Source organism: Euprymna scolopes, chromosome 32 (genome assembly GCF_053919585.1).
Source record: "Euprymna scolopes isolate OS-2025 chromosome 32, ASM5391958v1, whole genome shotgun sequence".
Classification (NCBI taxonomy): domain Eukaryota; kingdom Metazoa; phylum Mollusca; class Cephalopoda; order Sepiida; family Sepiolidae; genus Euprymna; species Euprymna scolopes.
In genome coordinates this window covers 48,844,998-48,860,849 of record NC_136513.1, presented here as the reverse complement: position 1 = coordinate 48,860,849, position 15,852 = coordinate 48,844,998, and the positions used below count along the sequence as shown (strand labels likewise).

The 15,852-nt window shown below is 30.7% G+C and overlaps 1 protein-coding gene across 2 annotated transcripts in view; it reads left to right on the top strand.

Annotated features, from left to right (window-relative positions):
• LOC145256328 (fibrous sheath-interacting protein 1-like) overlaps nt 1–14,879 on the top strand; it is a 100,290-nt gene extending 85,411 nt beyond the window's left edge. For both annotated transcript variants that reach the window (XM_080115104.1, XM_080115105.1), the window contains exons 9-13: nt 46–204; nt 4,980–5,138; nt 8,253–8,401; nt 9,677–9,837; nt 14,554–14,879. In XM_080115104.1, the coding sequence (XP_079971230.1) occupies nt 46–204; nt 4,980–5,138; nt 8,253–8,401; nt 9,677–9,837; nt 14,554–14,720 (795 nt within the window). In that variant the 3' untranslated portion in view covers nt 14,721–14,879. The remainder of the gene's footprint in view (nt 1–45; nt 205–4,979; nt 5,139–8,252; nt 8,402–9,676; nt 9,838–14,553) is intronic.
• Nucleotides 14,880–15,852: the final 973 nt, after the last annotated feature.

The window sequence follows — 15,852 nt, the reverse complement described above, 5'->3', positions numbered from 1 at the left end:
AGATAACACATTTATATAATAGATTTGTTGTTGTTTTTGTTTTAGAGTAATTATTCATGGAATCCCCAAGGTGAGGGTTTCACTCCAAGCCGTGCGGACAAAGCTCGTATGAGTCTAATCGACTGCAAACTAAAGTCGCTCATGTCAGAAAGTGAATTCAACTCGGTTGCTTCCACACAAAGATCACCGAAAAGCATCACTCAGGTTTCAATTTTTCTCTTTTGATTTTAAAAATTTAGAAAACATTTTTATAAAAGATCAAGTGACAGCAAGACTCATCAGTATTCTAACCAATTTTAGTGCTGAGCATTAAATTGTTCAGAAAATAATGACCGATTTCAGAAACCAACTTTTATTCATTGTGGTTGTCATTCATTAACGATATTTATTTTGTTTCAAATAATTGTTGTTGTTATTATTGTTGTTATTATTGTTGTTGTTATTGTTTTTGTTGTTGTTGTTTTTGTTATTGCTGTTGTTTTTGTTACTGTTGTTTTACTGTTGTTATTATTCTTTTTGTTGTTGTTGCTGTTGTTTTTACTGTTGTGGTTATTGTTTTTGTTGTTGTTGTTTTTGTTATTGCTGTTGTTTTTGTTACTGATGTTATTATTCTTTTTGTTGTTTTTGCTGTTGTTTTTACTGTTGTGGTTATTGTTTGTGTTGTTTTTGCTGTTTTTGTTAGTGCTGCTGTTGTTACTGTTGTTGTTGATGTTATTGTTATTGATGTTGTCACTGTTGCAATTGTTGTTGCTGTTATTGTTGTTGTTGCTGTTGTTGTTATTGTTTTGTTGTTGTTGCTGTTGTTATTTATTGTTGTTGTTACTGTTGATTTTGCTGTTGTTACTATTGTTGTTGTTGCTGTTGTTAGGTGTTGCTGTTGTTGCTATTGTTGTGAGTGGTGGTGTTGCAGTTGTTGTTGCTGCTATTGTTGTTGTTGTTGTTAGTGGTGGTTATGCTGTTATTGTTGTTGCTGTTGTTGTTGCTGTTGTTGTTGTTTCAAATAACACTCAAGGTGAGAACAGTAGCCCCAAGAATCCAAATATATAAAAGCAACTTGTCAGACATGATGATCTACATAAGTGAATTTAAGCGAAGAATGTAAAACCTCCAAGATGTGCGATTCATTTGGCTGTGAAAAATGAAAGTCAAAAAGTTGAAAGCGAGATGAGAGAAGCAAGGGAGTACACCTTGGAAATCGATTGTATCGTTGGAAAGAAGTTGATCGCCAGACTTATAGGGTTGGATAAGTAAATTGGTAATCGATTGCATCGACCAGAAACCTTTGTTCTTTTGTCTACCATGAAAATTCCTTCTCAATCAATCCGCCTTCATCCGGCACAATGATACAGCATAAAATACGATTCGATTTACCGTTTGTCTTTAGTTACGCATGAATAGTTTTTCCAGTTCAATTTCTCATCCAACTTCTTACCTTTACCTGATCAACCGATTAATGTTCAAATCTGCTTTTATGCTGAAAAAAAAAAAACCGTTTGTGTTGAGGAGATTTACTTCCATTCCACTGAAACTTTCAGTGGTTATAGTGAAACAATTAGCTTCCACAATAACTGGTAAAATTTACCGAGTAGTTCTGTCTGAATTTTAAAATGTTGAGAAGGTTAAATATGCTTGCCCTGTTTATTTATTTATTTATTTTTTTAATTTCTATTTTTTTTTCATTTTTATTTTGCAAACATTTTTTTAAATTTTTATTTTGCAAACAAGTGTTTTTTTTTAAATTTTATTTTGCAAACATGTTTTTTATTTTTTTTTCAAACATGTTTTTTTCATTTTTATTTTGCAAACATGTTTTTTTTTAATTTTTTATTTTGCAAACATTTTTAAAAATTTTTATTTTGCAAACATGTTTCTTTTTAATTTTTATTTTGCAAATATGTTTTTTTTAGTTTTATTTTGCAAACATTTTTTCATTTTTATTTTGCAAATATGTTTTTTTCATTTTTATTTTGCAAACATGTTTCTTTTTAATTTTTATTTTGCAAACATGTTTTTCATTTTTATTTTTATTTTGCAAATTTTTTATTTTTATCTTGCAAACAAGTTTTTTTTTATTTTGCAAACATGTTTTTTCATTTTTATTTTGCAAACATTTTCTTCCTTTTTACTTTGAAAACATGTTTTTTAATTTCTATTTTGCAAACATTTTTTAAAATTTTTATTTTGCAAACATTTTTTAAAATTTTTATTTTGCAAACATGTTTTTTTTAATTTTTATTTTGCAAATATATGGTTTTTATTTTTATTTTTCAAACATGTTTTTTATTTTTATTTTGCAAACATGTTTTTTTTTCATTTTTATTTTGCAAATATGTTTTTTCATTTTTATTTTGCAAACATGTTTTTTATTTTTATTTTGCAAACATGTTTCTTTTTTAATTTTTATTTTGCAAATATGTTTTTTTAATTTTTATTTTGCAAACATGTTTTTTTTAATTTTTATTTCGCAAACATGTTTTTTTCATTTTCATTTTGCAAACATTTTTTTCATTTTTATTTTGCAAACATGTTTTTTTAAATTTTTATTTTGCAAACATGTTTTTTATTTTTATTTTGCAAACATGTTTTTTTTTCATTTTTATTTTGCAAACATCTTTTTCATTTTTATTTTGCAAACATTTTTTTTCATTTTTATTTTGCAAATATGTTTTTTTTTCATTTTTATTTTGCAAACATTTTTTTTTTATTTTTATTTTGCAAACATTTTTTCCTTTTGATTTTGCAAACATGTTTTTTTTAATTTTTATTTTGCAAATATGTTTTTTTCATTTTTATTTTGCAAATATGTTTTTTCATTTTTATTTTGCAAACATGTTTTTTATTTTTATTTTGCAAATATGTTTTTTCATTTTTTTTGCAAACATGTTTTTTAAGTTTTATTTTGCAAACATGTTTTTTTTTTATTTTGCAAATACGTTTTTTTAATTTTTATTTTGCAAACATGTTTTTTTTTAAGTTTTATTTTTCAAACATTTTTTTGTTTTTATATTAATTTGTTTTCTTATTTTTGCAAATTACATTGTAAATTTTGAAAATAATTTCTTTTCTAATGTTTGTGGATTTTTTGTGTTCAAGTACAGTGTTCAATCTCATTAAAAAGAAATACTTTATAAAAAAGTCTTTATAATGTACGTACCTGTCACAGAACGAAGACGTCATACTTCAAAAATTACGTAAACTGATCAAGTAGGTTTTTGATACAGAAAATCATTGTTTACGAGTTTTAGCGATTTTAATAGTAAATCATAGCCATTACAAGGCTGATTTTGATTTCGGTACTTCGAATTGAGTTGCCGCCCTGTATTCCTCAAATATTGGTGGATCAACACACACAATTATTGCTTACTCATAAAATTTGATTTTCTTGGCTAAAAAAAAAGACATCACATGTTTAATTTACGAGATTTTTGGAATATGAAATTTTCGTTCCATGACGGGTAAGTACACCATAAACATATTATTTTATGTTTGTTTTTTAATTAAGTTGAACTCTGGACTTGCACCTTATTTATTTACTTATTTATTTATTTAATTTTTTTTTTTGTAAATATTAATGTGTTTTTTGATTTTCGCATATTATTTTGTAAATTTTAAATATAATTTAGTTTTTGATTTTTATGGATTTCTTTTTTTTTTTATTGCAAATATTAATTCTCAAATATATAAGGACAGTAGAAAGTGCACCTTGGATTTATTTTCAACAGCCTCATGACTTCCTATTTTGATCTTTACTTCTTACATTCAGTGAGTGATGTTTCTGACAAAGGGGAAAAATTGCTGTTTTCTGAGTCAGTATATTCATCTAACACTTATCGTTGACGACTTTTTGACTCTGAAGCTCCTTACACCAAGAGGCTTCCTGCCTTGTCTCAAGCGATTTCCATAAAACAAAATCAGTGTTTATTAAAAATGAAATTGAAATCCATAACAAATTAAGCATTACTAGCGAGACCTGTGGAAATTCCATGGGGGACTCATTTATATGTAATATATTGATGTTGGCATTCTGTAGATGTTCAGCGTAAATGGAGACGCTCTGATATTATTGTAGCTCTTTTGTTAAAACTGCAAAAGTATTTATCTAAGCCAACAGGGACGCCCGGTGTAGCCAGGTCATAAAAGACGCATAAATATAATATTTTAATTCTTGTAGATTTCGTATATATTATTATAAAGTTAATGTTCTATCGATTTTTATATAATTTAAAGTTGTGATTTCAAAAATAAAAAATATATCTGTATGGCTTGGGTTCATCAGCTTGAATCAAAATCGAACCCTAAGCTTATGAATATATATATATATATATATATATATATATATATATATATATATATATATATATATATATATATATATATGTATATATATATATATATACTTCAGAATAGTTTTTATTTAACAATCAGTTGTTATGGAAAATAAATAACTTTGCGAAAAAAGTCAGTAACAGTTCGCATATATTTGTTCCAGCCGATAAAGCCAAAAACTATTATAAATTAGAATATAGCAATTATAAGAAATCTTTCTGGTGAACTTGTAAATCTGCACAGAATTTTGTGGTGTAGTGGATAAAGTACTTGGTAAAATTCAGTTGTAAGTGAAAGTCTTCTGAAGGTTGAAGGTTCAATCCTCAGTGTGTCCAACACTGAAAATTACAAATGCGAATTACTTAGGACTTCTAACCAATCATGACTGATGAAACGAGAGCATGCTACCCCTATGGGCTAAATTAAGGGTTCTGTTTGAAATTCTGTGCAGATTCCAAAGTTTGACAGAAAAATTCCCAAGTTCAACATGATACGCCAGAAGAAGGTTGGAGGTTACATCGACAAGCGTAGTGGCAGTAATACTCAAAATGAGAACATTAGTCTGAAGAATTAAAATAATATAATCAATCCTCATCTCAAAAATTCAGAAACAAAAATTCTGTATTGGTTTTTTTCCATTTTGATATTTGCAGAGAGCCTTCATTTCTGTTGTGCCATCATCGGACGATGAAGCGTTAAAACATTTTGGCGAGAAAGCTTTGCTCGATTCCAAAGAAGAAAGAATTAAGAAAGAACGAATGAAAACAATTGACAAAGATATAATGGCGCTTTACGACGAATCCGTTCTTGATGTAAGTTTCATCTTACGATTATTTGTGTTCTTTTATTTAAATTTAAATTCAAAAACAAAAAATAGCAAAGTGCAATTCCTCTCTCTTGGACAAAGTCCAAAAAAGTGTCCCTAATAAGTTCCGTCACCATAACGTTGCATCCCATTTCATGGAATGCTGTATTGATCAATTTATTGAACTTGTACCCCATCAAAATAAATATCGGACTAGCAACAAAATCCCACCCCTTCATTGTCTAAGTGTCTCAGATGCAGGGAAACTTTTTACTTTAGTAGCTTCTTTCCTGAGACCCCTTACCTTTGGCAGAAGATATTACATCTGCTGGATGATTGGAAAGTTTCTTCCTATTATTATGTATGATTTTGTTTATAATTCAGTATGAGTGCCAGCATTCGACACTAGCTTTTCAAGACACCTGGGAACTGCATCAACTGATTTCACAAGAAACTTTTTTCTCTTTTCTTTTTTTTTTTAAACTAATGAGTTAGCACTTATCAAAGTTAAAAAGAAAAACATTTGAAGATTAGGATTAACGTGATGGATAGATTGACACATGAATTATAATGAATATTATGAGGGAATTTAAAATTTCCACACATCACTACTTCAAAACAACAGATGATCAGGAAAAGAGCATCTTTCCCATCATCAAAAATATTAGATGTTCTGATATTATTGTAGCTTTTTTGTTAAAACTGCAAAAGTATTTATCTAAGCTAGCAGGGACGCCCGGCAAAGCCCAGTCGTAAAGTACACTTAAATATGATATTTTAATTCGTTCAGATTTCGTATATGTTATTATAGAGTTAATGTTCTATCGATTTTTTATATATAAAGTTGTGATTTCAAAAATAAAAAAATATATCCCTATGAGTTGGGTGCATTAGCTTAAATCGAAACTGAAATAAAAACTTATGAAAAAAAAATGTATATATATATATATATATATATATATATATATATATATATATATATATATATATATATATAACTTGAATTTCTTCAGCTATAATCGAAATCGAAACCAAAACTTATGAAGAATTCTTGATAAAATTATTTATAAAAAAAAAATAGATGCCTTAAGTGCCATCAGCTATAATCGAAACCGAAACCAAAATTATAAAGAATTCTTGGTAAAATTATTTTTGACAAGAAATGGGAGGACATAACAATTAAACGACGCAGATGTAAGCGTGACACAGAAAATAACACACACGCTATTGTATTAATATGTAGATGATATTGTGCTGTCTGTGAGACACTGTCTACACATGGATGGTTTAGTTTTCTACTATATAAAGGGCAGTTTTCTGTCTGTCTGTATAGTGAAGGGTTAAAAACTACAAAACAAACACCCACAAAGTTGGTGTACTCTTGATTGACATTGCCACGGATGAATAATATCTGAAATTTAAAAGAAATTGCTTATTCTTTGTAGGTCAACTAGGCCATATTTTATCAAGAGTTGGTCTTTCAGCCATTTTCAATGTTGTTGAAGAATGTTTATGAAGAAAATGCCAACTTATTCATCGAGGTATCTATTATATAAAGGGAGTTATCTGTGTGTCTAGTTAGAAGGGAATGCCCTTATCAGAGGAGAACGAAAGGGTCGTTGAGGAGAAGGTGGAAAATGGGGAAGGGGGAAAAAGACTGATCAAGCTCGTTGATGACAACAAAAGTTTTGTGAAAATTGAAATGACATTTTTTTTTAAATCCAAATAATGTTTTAGATAGTGAGTGAGTAGATTCACTAGTATATAATTGAGTTTGTTGAGAACGAAAGGAATTAGTAACCGCTGAGAGGTTACCTGAGATCAACTTAATGTTCCCGGAGTTGAAAATTACCTAGAAATGTATTAGGAGCACATATATCTCATGGTTCAAAGAGAGAGAGAGAGAGTGATACAAAAGAGAGTTCATTTGGAATCATGTGAGGTGTTTGGGCATATAAGGACATGGACTGATAAGATATAACTAATTTATGATTTCTCTCTCTCTCTCTCTCTCTCTCACTCTCTCTCTCTCTCTCTCTCTCTCTCTCTCTCTCTCTCTCTCTATCCATACTGGTCACTGGTTTAGAGTGACAATTACAATGAATAAATGACCGTTGTCTTCATCTGTTTTGAGTCAAGTTAGTCGTTTGGAAAGAATAAATAAGAAGCTCTAATTACACAACAGCAGATCCTCAGTCTGGAAGGATCATGCTGAAGTGCGTACAAGAACAACAAAAGTATGAATAACAATTTTAGTGCTTCTGTAATAATGATGGTTACTTGGTTTCTGTATGGATGACACAAGGTTAAGAATGCAACAATGTTGGTTACATCATCATCATCAATTTAATGTCTGTTTTACGTGCTGGCGTATGTTCAATGGTTTTTAGAAATTGACTTCTAAACCAATCTGATTATTCCTTCTTTCTCTTAAGTCCATCCTTCTCACTTCCTTCCATGTTTTCTTTGGCCCTCCAACTGACTCTGCTACCTTAACCGTTCCACATCTACTAACCCAAGAACTCTCATCTACTCTATTAAGGTGACCATACCATCAAAGTCTACTTTTCTGCACAAATCTTCCTATATTGTTCAGATTTAATTCTCTTCTGCAGTCATCAGATCTAACCCTGTCTTTGAGGCTCACATTCTGCATCCATCATATCATTTCTCTCCATGCAACACATGTCTTCAACCCTCACTAGCCAGGTTACACTTCCATACATCATCAGACTGCGTACACATGGCTGATAGACTCTTTCTTTGGTCAACAATGATAACACTCTGCTGGCTAGTAATAGCAGAAGTTCCCTGAACTTAATGCATCAACTCCTGACTCTTACAATCACTTTAGCACCTGCTCCACCCTGTGTTTCAATTGCATCACCAAGGTAACACAATTTCTTTCCATGCAACACATGTCCTTTACTCTCACTAGCCAGATTTCACTTCTATACATCATCATATTTCACATAGTACACATGTGTAATAGACTCGTCTCTGCATCGACAGTGGTAACGCTCTGCTGGTTAGTGATGGCAAAAGTTCCCTGAACTTATTCCATTTACTCATAGCATATTTTTGTACATCCTAAATTTTTTTGTTATTTCTATTCTTGTAGGAAAATCCAGCTAAACTCGATGAGAACACCTTGTTAGAATTATTGGAATCCTGCGCTTCCACCATGTCCGAATGTGTTTCCAACACTGACCTCCAGACAATTTCAGATGTTGAAGACAATTCATGCCTCCAGGATACTTTTTCAGAAAGGTTATTGTTTTATTATTTTTTTTTTACTTTTATTCAAACAAGATATGTTGCCACTTGGTCATAAGGAGTTACTATTTGGGATCGTTTCTACAGGGACACTATGTAAGGAGTTGAGCAAAATATCTGTTCACATTATATTTAAACTTCTGCATGTCAGTACAGTCAGCGATGCAGAAACAGGGAGGGGATTCCAAAGTCCAGCCCATCTGCATCTCTCAATTCCCGTCCTTAAAATTAAGAAAATCAAGTAACTAAATAATTAATTAGTTAATTAGTTATATTGGTCTCTCTCTTAAATAAGTAAATTCTCTCCCTAAATAAAACCTTTAAAACTTAGCAAGTCTCATTTACGTTTTTATGCATGAGTAGTTTTGTTCATCTTAAGTTAAACAGAAGATCAACCACCATGAGAGAACCATGACCAATCATGAATGATGACAAAAGTGACTAAAAAAAAAACAGCATGAATAAACACCTTGTTAAGCTGTACTTTTCAAATAATCAAATTTTTTCCTAGTTTCATTAAGTTCATTAAGTTGTTATCTCACCGTCTGACAAAATCATTAAGTTTTATCCTCGAATGGCTTTTTGGACTTAATAAGCAGTTACTCATTAGTACTAAAGAAAATTTTATATAACACTGCCTCTCTTCCCAACTCTGAAGATTCTCTGGTAAGAAGAAAGAAACGATTCCAATAAGAAGAAAGAGAGAGACATCACTATACACTGAGCAACAACTTACAGCATATCAACAAAACAAGACTCCTGTTGGAGATATTTTATTATGGTCTGGAATCAAAGAATTCATTCACCATAGTGCTGTAAAGGTACAGGGATGAAGATATTCCATCCCTTATTAGACATTACTGTGGTGAACGATGCTTCAGACTATGGAATCGGAGCAGTAATGTCACATGAACGATAAGAAGTGACTATGAAAAAAAGCGCATATAATAAACACTCAGTGCAATGAACGTATAGAAAGACTTTTGTTTTATTGATTTGTTTTTTTGTTGTTTTTTATCACTTGTGCAATAACCCTTATCCCTGAGTGGCTTCCGGGCCTTGATAAGTGATGACCTCCATGTAAAAAAAAAAGTTATGTGTGCACTTTTGTTATGAGAATATTACACAAGATGTTATACCGATTATGCTTGTGTTTGTCTGTCTGTCCATCTACCTGTCTGTGTGGATGCTTTTGTCTGTCAACATTCTTGGCACAAATTTCCTGCAATTCAAACAATAAATACTTTATTATTATTATGTTTTTATCAGCGGATGCGGTTCTGATACTCTACGCAATCAATCAGTTTCAAGAAAACTTGCGCTTCTAATGGAATCTCCACCTTGTCTTTCTGAAGAAACATTGCAAAAATTGTTAAAAGATGCCGTTCCCAGAAGCCACCGTTTCTCAACACCACGTGAGTTCATTCAAGGTAAACAGATCAATAAGTGATTGATTTCATTTCATTTCACTTCTTTTTTTTTTTTATCCAATTCTTTCTGGATTAAAATTGGTGCAACATTGTTTGCTAATCTTGTGGATGCTTAAAATGTTTAATGTAAGTAGGTAAGAATAACGAAGCATTGTGAAAAGAAAATCCGAATGATGCAAAAAGTTCTGAGACATGAAATATTGAAAGAAAAAGTTCTTTAAAAAACAGTTTCAGAACTTAAAAACTATGCAAGTCGGTAATAAATTCGTTTTTGTTTGCTAACAATTATTTGTTGTCTCTGACTTTTTGAGATGAGGATTGATAATTCATATTATCTGTGTTACTGTTCTCATCTTGAGTATTATTTTCACAACATTTAGGTTGATGTTAACCTCCAATCTTCTTCAGGTGTATCTTGTCGAACTCGGGAATCTTTCTGTTGAACTCGGGAATCTGTAAAGACCTGTGACATATTTGGTAAAATTCAGTTGTAAGTTACACTTGCGAATTACTTAGGACATCTACCTAGTCATGTCTGATGCAAGCATACAACTCACAACGGCTTACTTGTTCTTGTTAATGATCTGAAGTAAAAATGTAATGCAATTCTAAAGAGAACATCAGTTAAATCATCAGGAGTTAGAGATTCTTGGAACAGATCCAAATTATCTCCCCTGAATTATACTGAGCAACAGGAGAATGCAATCTCGTATTTCCAAAAATCAAAAATATCTAATTTTGCCCTATGTGGGGAATTCTTTTTTAGTTCAGACGTTCAAGCAATTGAATCTTCCAAGCAGCTGTTATCTTGGCATGCTCCTATTTACTTGCCTCCCCAAGAGGGCAGAGTTAAACACAAAATCGGTTATTAATGTGGAGAAAATCCAGCTCCCTAAAAGAGGACACTTTGGATTGGGATAAAAATAAAACTTGCCCCAGTCTAGAAAGAGTTTCTCCTGCATTGACCGAAAACAGAAAAGATAAAGTATGAGAACACATACTACACTTTGCTCCTATTCAAAAGGTCAAAGATCATTTATGAGGTGCCTTCAATAAGTTTCCAGACTTTTTTCATATGGGCACTTTTATTATTATTATTCATACACGTGAAACTCAAGTCTCCTTCGAAGTAATCTCCTCTGGCAGCAATGCACTTATTGTACTGTTCAACAACTTCTGGAAAGCCCCATGGGAGTCCTCTTGTGGGAATGTGTCAATGACCCTTGTTACAGCCTCTTTCACCTCCTCAATTTCCTTATAATGACAAAAGGTTTTCCTTGAACTTAGGGAATTATTAAAAGTCACATGGAGCAAGGTCTGCACTATAGGGAGGGTGAGGAACTGCCTTGATGCCCATCTTGGTCAGATAGTCTGTGACAAGGATGAAGTTGTGCACTGGTGCATTTGTGCAAATCTTCTGTATCTTCAGTTCCCCATGAATAATTGTACAGTTCCCACACTGACATCAAACTGTGCACTTATTGTCTTTATAGACACACGACAGTACTTATCCATGAAATTCTTTATTTGGCCAATCAACTCTGGTGTTCTGACTTCCTTACTTCTCCCATACCTCCTCATCATCTCTCACAGACTCCCTGCCTTCCTTGACTCTCTTATGCCACTCAAAAACTGATGCTCGATTCATGCAAGATGGTCCAAAAGCAGTTTGAAACATTTCATACATTTCTGTGGCATTTTTCCAAGTTTAAAACAAAGTTTTATTGAATATTATTATTCTAAAGTGTCCTCACGTCCAGCTTGCATTTTTGAAATTCACCAGCTGTGACAATCAGGCTTTAGTAGGGTGTATTCTAATTCCTGCTGTAGCTGTTCATTGGAACCGGAAATCATTGAAATTGGTCAGTCATAAGAAGTATAGCAATAACATACTGAATTTTTAAAAGTTTACAATGAATATAAATGCCTGTATAAAAAAAAGTCTGGAAACTTATTGAAGAGACCTCATATCTTGGCATGTATACCACACAGCCTGATGCCATGATCTGTCAGGCATGTTCTGATCACAGTCAGACAAGACTCTAAGAATGACTTAACTCAAATGTGACTAATACAGTGTCTATGTATCTCTTTATTTGTTGCCCCTGGCAACAAATGTATTTTGATTCTATTGGGACATTAATGTAATCTTACGTTTAGTAAAATAAATAACATTAAAACCAATGAGTTAGTGCAACCTTCATTGTAGATTTGAAACATCAAAATTTAAATAACTACACAAATAGATTGGTCAAAACTTCTGGGTAACGCAGAATACATTCAGAGGTAGAAACAGAAGTTTCTTGGGTTCTTGATTTTTTTTTTTTTTTTTTTTTTTTTGGCAATACCGGGAACCGAGCCCTTCCAGTATAAAATGAATAGGTCATCCATAGTAGAGGGTGAATCAAAAACTCCCTTTTTATTGGCCACTACACGAAGATGTATGGAAGAATGCCACTCTTTTCTTGGTATTGCTCCACTTACCCTTGATCCCCACTTAATAATTTTAGATGTTTAGCAAAAAGAGCATCAAGTAGTATTTTTCTAGTGTTTTTGTATGATTTGGCTGGGGATTGAACCTTGGTCGTCTGGTGAAGTGACGTGACATATAAACAAAAACAAACCGAAGGCTGTATTTAAATTACGAATGTTCGTATATCTATTTATTTTTAAAAAAAATATTTCACATATAAATCAGTAAACATGGACTCACTGTAAAATATAATTGGAATGGTAAAATATCTTTGATAATTTCGAGAGATACCTCTTTTTCAAAAAGAAAACACACCAAACATAATATGCCATATAAACGGAACAATGAATGTAAATCCAAGATAGTGGAGGGGACAGTGGATTTATTAAAATTTATTCATGTTTTAAATATTATTAGAGTTTTTAGTTAACTATTAATTTGTTATTAATATCATTATTCCCTCCCTCTCTCTCTCTCTCTCTCTCTCTCTCTCTCTCTCTCATATATATATATATATATATATATATATATATATATATATATATATATATATATATATATTTTGCCAGGTTCCAATCTATTGAATGCTGTTAATCGTGACACCCTGCGCTGATGATTCCCAAAAAGATGAAACACTAGTGTCTGTAGGTATTTAATAATTATTATACTAAATAATTATGTCAGCCCTTTAAGAAACTCGTTTCTTATCGTTGAGCACTTCCAGTTGAAATAAAGTCAGTCAATTTAGCTCATGTGCAGATCATACTATAATGATTAGATCACTCTGACAGACGTGTAAAAACATTTAAAAATAAATGTTTAAATTTCAACAGTATTTCTTGTGGTTAACGGTGGTCGAATGGATTAGGTCCTTACTAATGAAGTCAAAGATGGCCTCTGTTGTCGGGTTCGAATCTGTCGATCGGTGTTAATCATGACACCCTGCACTGATGATTCCCAAAAGGATGAAACTCTAGTGTCTGTAGGTATTTAATAATTATTATAGTATATATATATATATATATATATATATATATATATATATATATATATATATATAGAGAGAGAGAGAGAGAGAGAGAGAGAGAGAGACGAATATTGGCTGAAGAGAGCTTGATAAGGATACCTTAAACGGGCCTTATTATCGGGCTTGAAACCGACGGTACCAATGATCTGTCTCAACTAACAACTTTCTGTACACAAAATATAAATACGCTCTTACAATTTGGATTTTCCTTTTAATTGAGCACTCTGCTGGAATTCTTTTTCCAAAAAAAACTAATCATAGTATATATATATATATATATATATATATATATATATATATATATATATATATATTTCGTTGAACAGCAGGGATAATTCACTAAATGCAGTTTTTTAATTCATCACTCACCTGAAGACGAAAGACGACTCATGCAAGTTGAAAAGCTTTGCGGCTATGACAAATTTCTTTTAACACTAGATAGTAAGAGAAACATTTATCAATTATTTCTGCTGTTCAATGAAACACACAAAAGAGAAAAAATGCTGCCGAAATATACCAATATAATATATTGGTATATTTGAGCAGCATTTATATATATTGTTTTAAAATGTAAATATGTGCATAAAATATATATGATGGAATATAGAACGGACGCCATTAAAGGGTGATAAGTGGTACATAATTGGTGCAGGTGATCTCCTTTTGATAGACATATTTATAAAAATAAAATGTTAGCAAATAAATTTACGGTGTTTGTGTAGAATAGGGGATTTCAAAACAAACCGATTTCAGGTGGAAACAATATCATATACTTACATGTCAAAATTAGTATAAATTCTAAAAATTATGCAAAAGGATCCAGTAGAAAAATAATTACAAGTAAAAATAAAAATTTATACATTTTATCGATTTACAAAGTATTGTATGTTTTAATGTGGAAGAGTTCTTAAAATCCAGGGGACATAATTGCGATCAATCATTTTGGGCAAAACTAATTTTTCTTGTTGCTTTCAATTAAAATCTGCTATTTTAAAGTACAGAATGTCGAGCCAATATTATAGATGATTTTTTTAAATAAAAACTATATTTAGCGGATCTTCTACTAGATCATTTTTTTTATATATTAATTTCAACATGACACGTAAGTATGTAATAATGTTTTCACCTGAAATGTGTTTATTTCAGAATTCATTATTCAGCACAAAAATGAGATTTACTTACAAATATTTAAAAAATATTTTTTTTTATATTTTAGAATGCGAAAGTTCCTTAAGAACAGAATCGGATGAAGAACACAAAGAATTAAATGATGAATTTATTGATTCTGTGTGTTCGGAAGATTTTTTTCCTGCAACTGGAAGACGTTCCATCCATTCATCGCTGGAAGATGATTTCCTACCGTATATTTCTTCAAGAAGTTAAAGCCGAGAACAATTTATAAAATGTTCTAGTGAATCAATAATTTTTTCTTATTTGAAATGTGAAATATTTCTTTAATTTCTCTTGAAATAGAATCAAAGCAAAATAACTTTCTTTCACGTCCAATTAATTTACATTAAAATAGAATATTTTATTATCTTTTTTTTTATTGTTTTCGTGTTTTATTTTTATTATTTTTTAGTTTTTTAGTTTTTATCGTTTTTATTTTTATCAGTTTTAAAAATTTTTTTAATCATTTTTATATTTTATAATTTTTCATTTTTATCATACTTTTTTTCATTTTTATTTTTATCATTTTTTATATTTTATAATTTTTTATTTTTATCATATTTTTTTTCATTTTTATTTTTATCATTTTTATATTTTATATTTTTTTATTTTTATCATATTTTTTTTTCATTTTTATTTTTATCATTTTTTATATTTTATAATTTTTTCATTTTTTATTATTTTTAAGTTTTTATACTTTTTCTCAATTTTTTTATCATTTTTATTGTCATCGTTTTCAGTTTTATGATTTTTATTATTTTTATTTTTTATAATTCTATATGATTTTTAAGGTCAACACAGGTACCTCGCTTGATGTAAAGATAAGTTTTTCTACATTTTGACGTAAACAATTTGTCTATATTATAAATGCTTCACAAACTTTATACAAGTTAAATTTAATAACATTATTATTGAACATGTAATCATGTGATTATTAAATGTTAAGGTAGAAGCACAGATTATTTACAAAACACGCTCCCCTAACATGTTAAGAATGGCTTTCAAAATAATAACATTATCATTTCAGTACGGTAACAAAAGTACATAAGTACCCAACATTTACACTTTTTTTCTGCCCGACAATGCACACCCAAAATTTCCAGGTTAGTTCATAGTATTTGCGCGATCATGACAGCGATTATCAAGGTTAAATTTGGGGCAGATATTTTGACCCCTCCCCCCACAAAATGCGATGTTTATTCCAAAAGCCGTTCTTAACAGGGGTAGGTTGGGGGGGTGTCCATTCTGAAAGTCATTCTTATCATGATGATGTTGGAGGTGTCTATTTCAAAAGCTGTTCTTAACATGAGGTTGGGGGTTGGGCAATAGCAACAACAGCCGTACT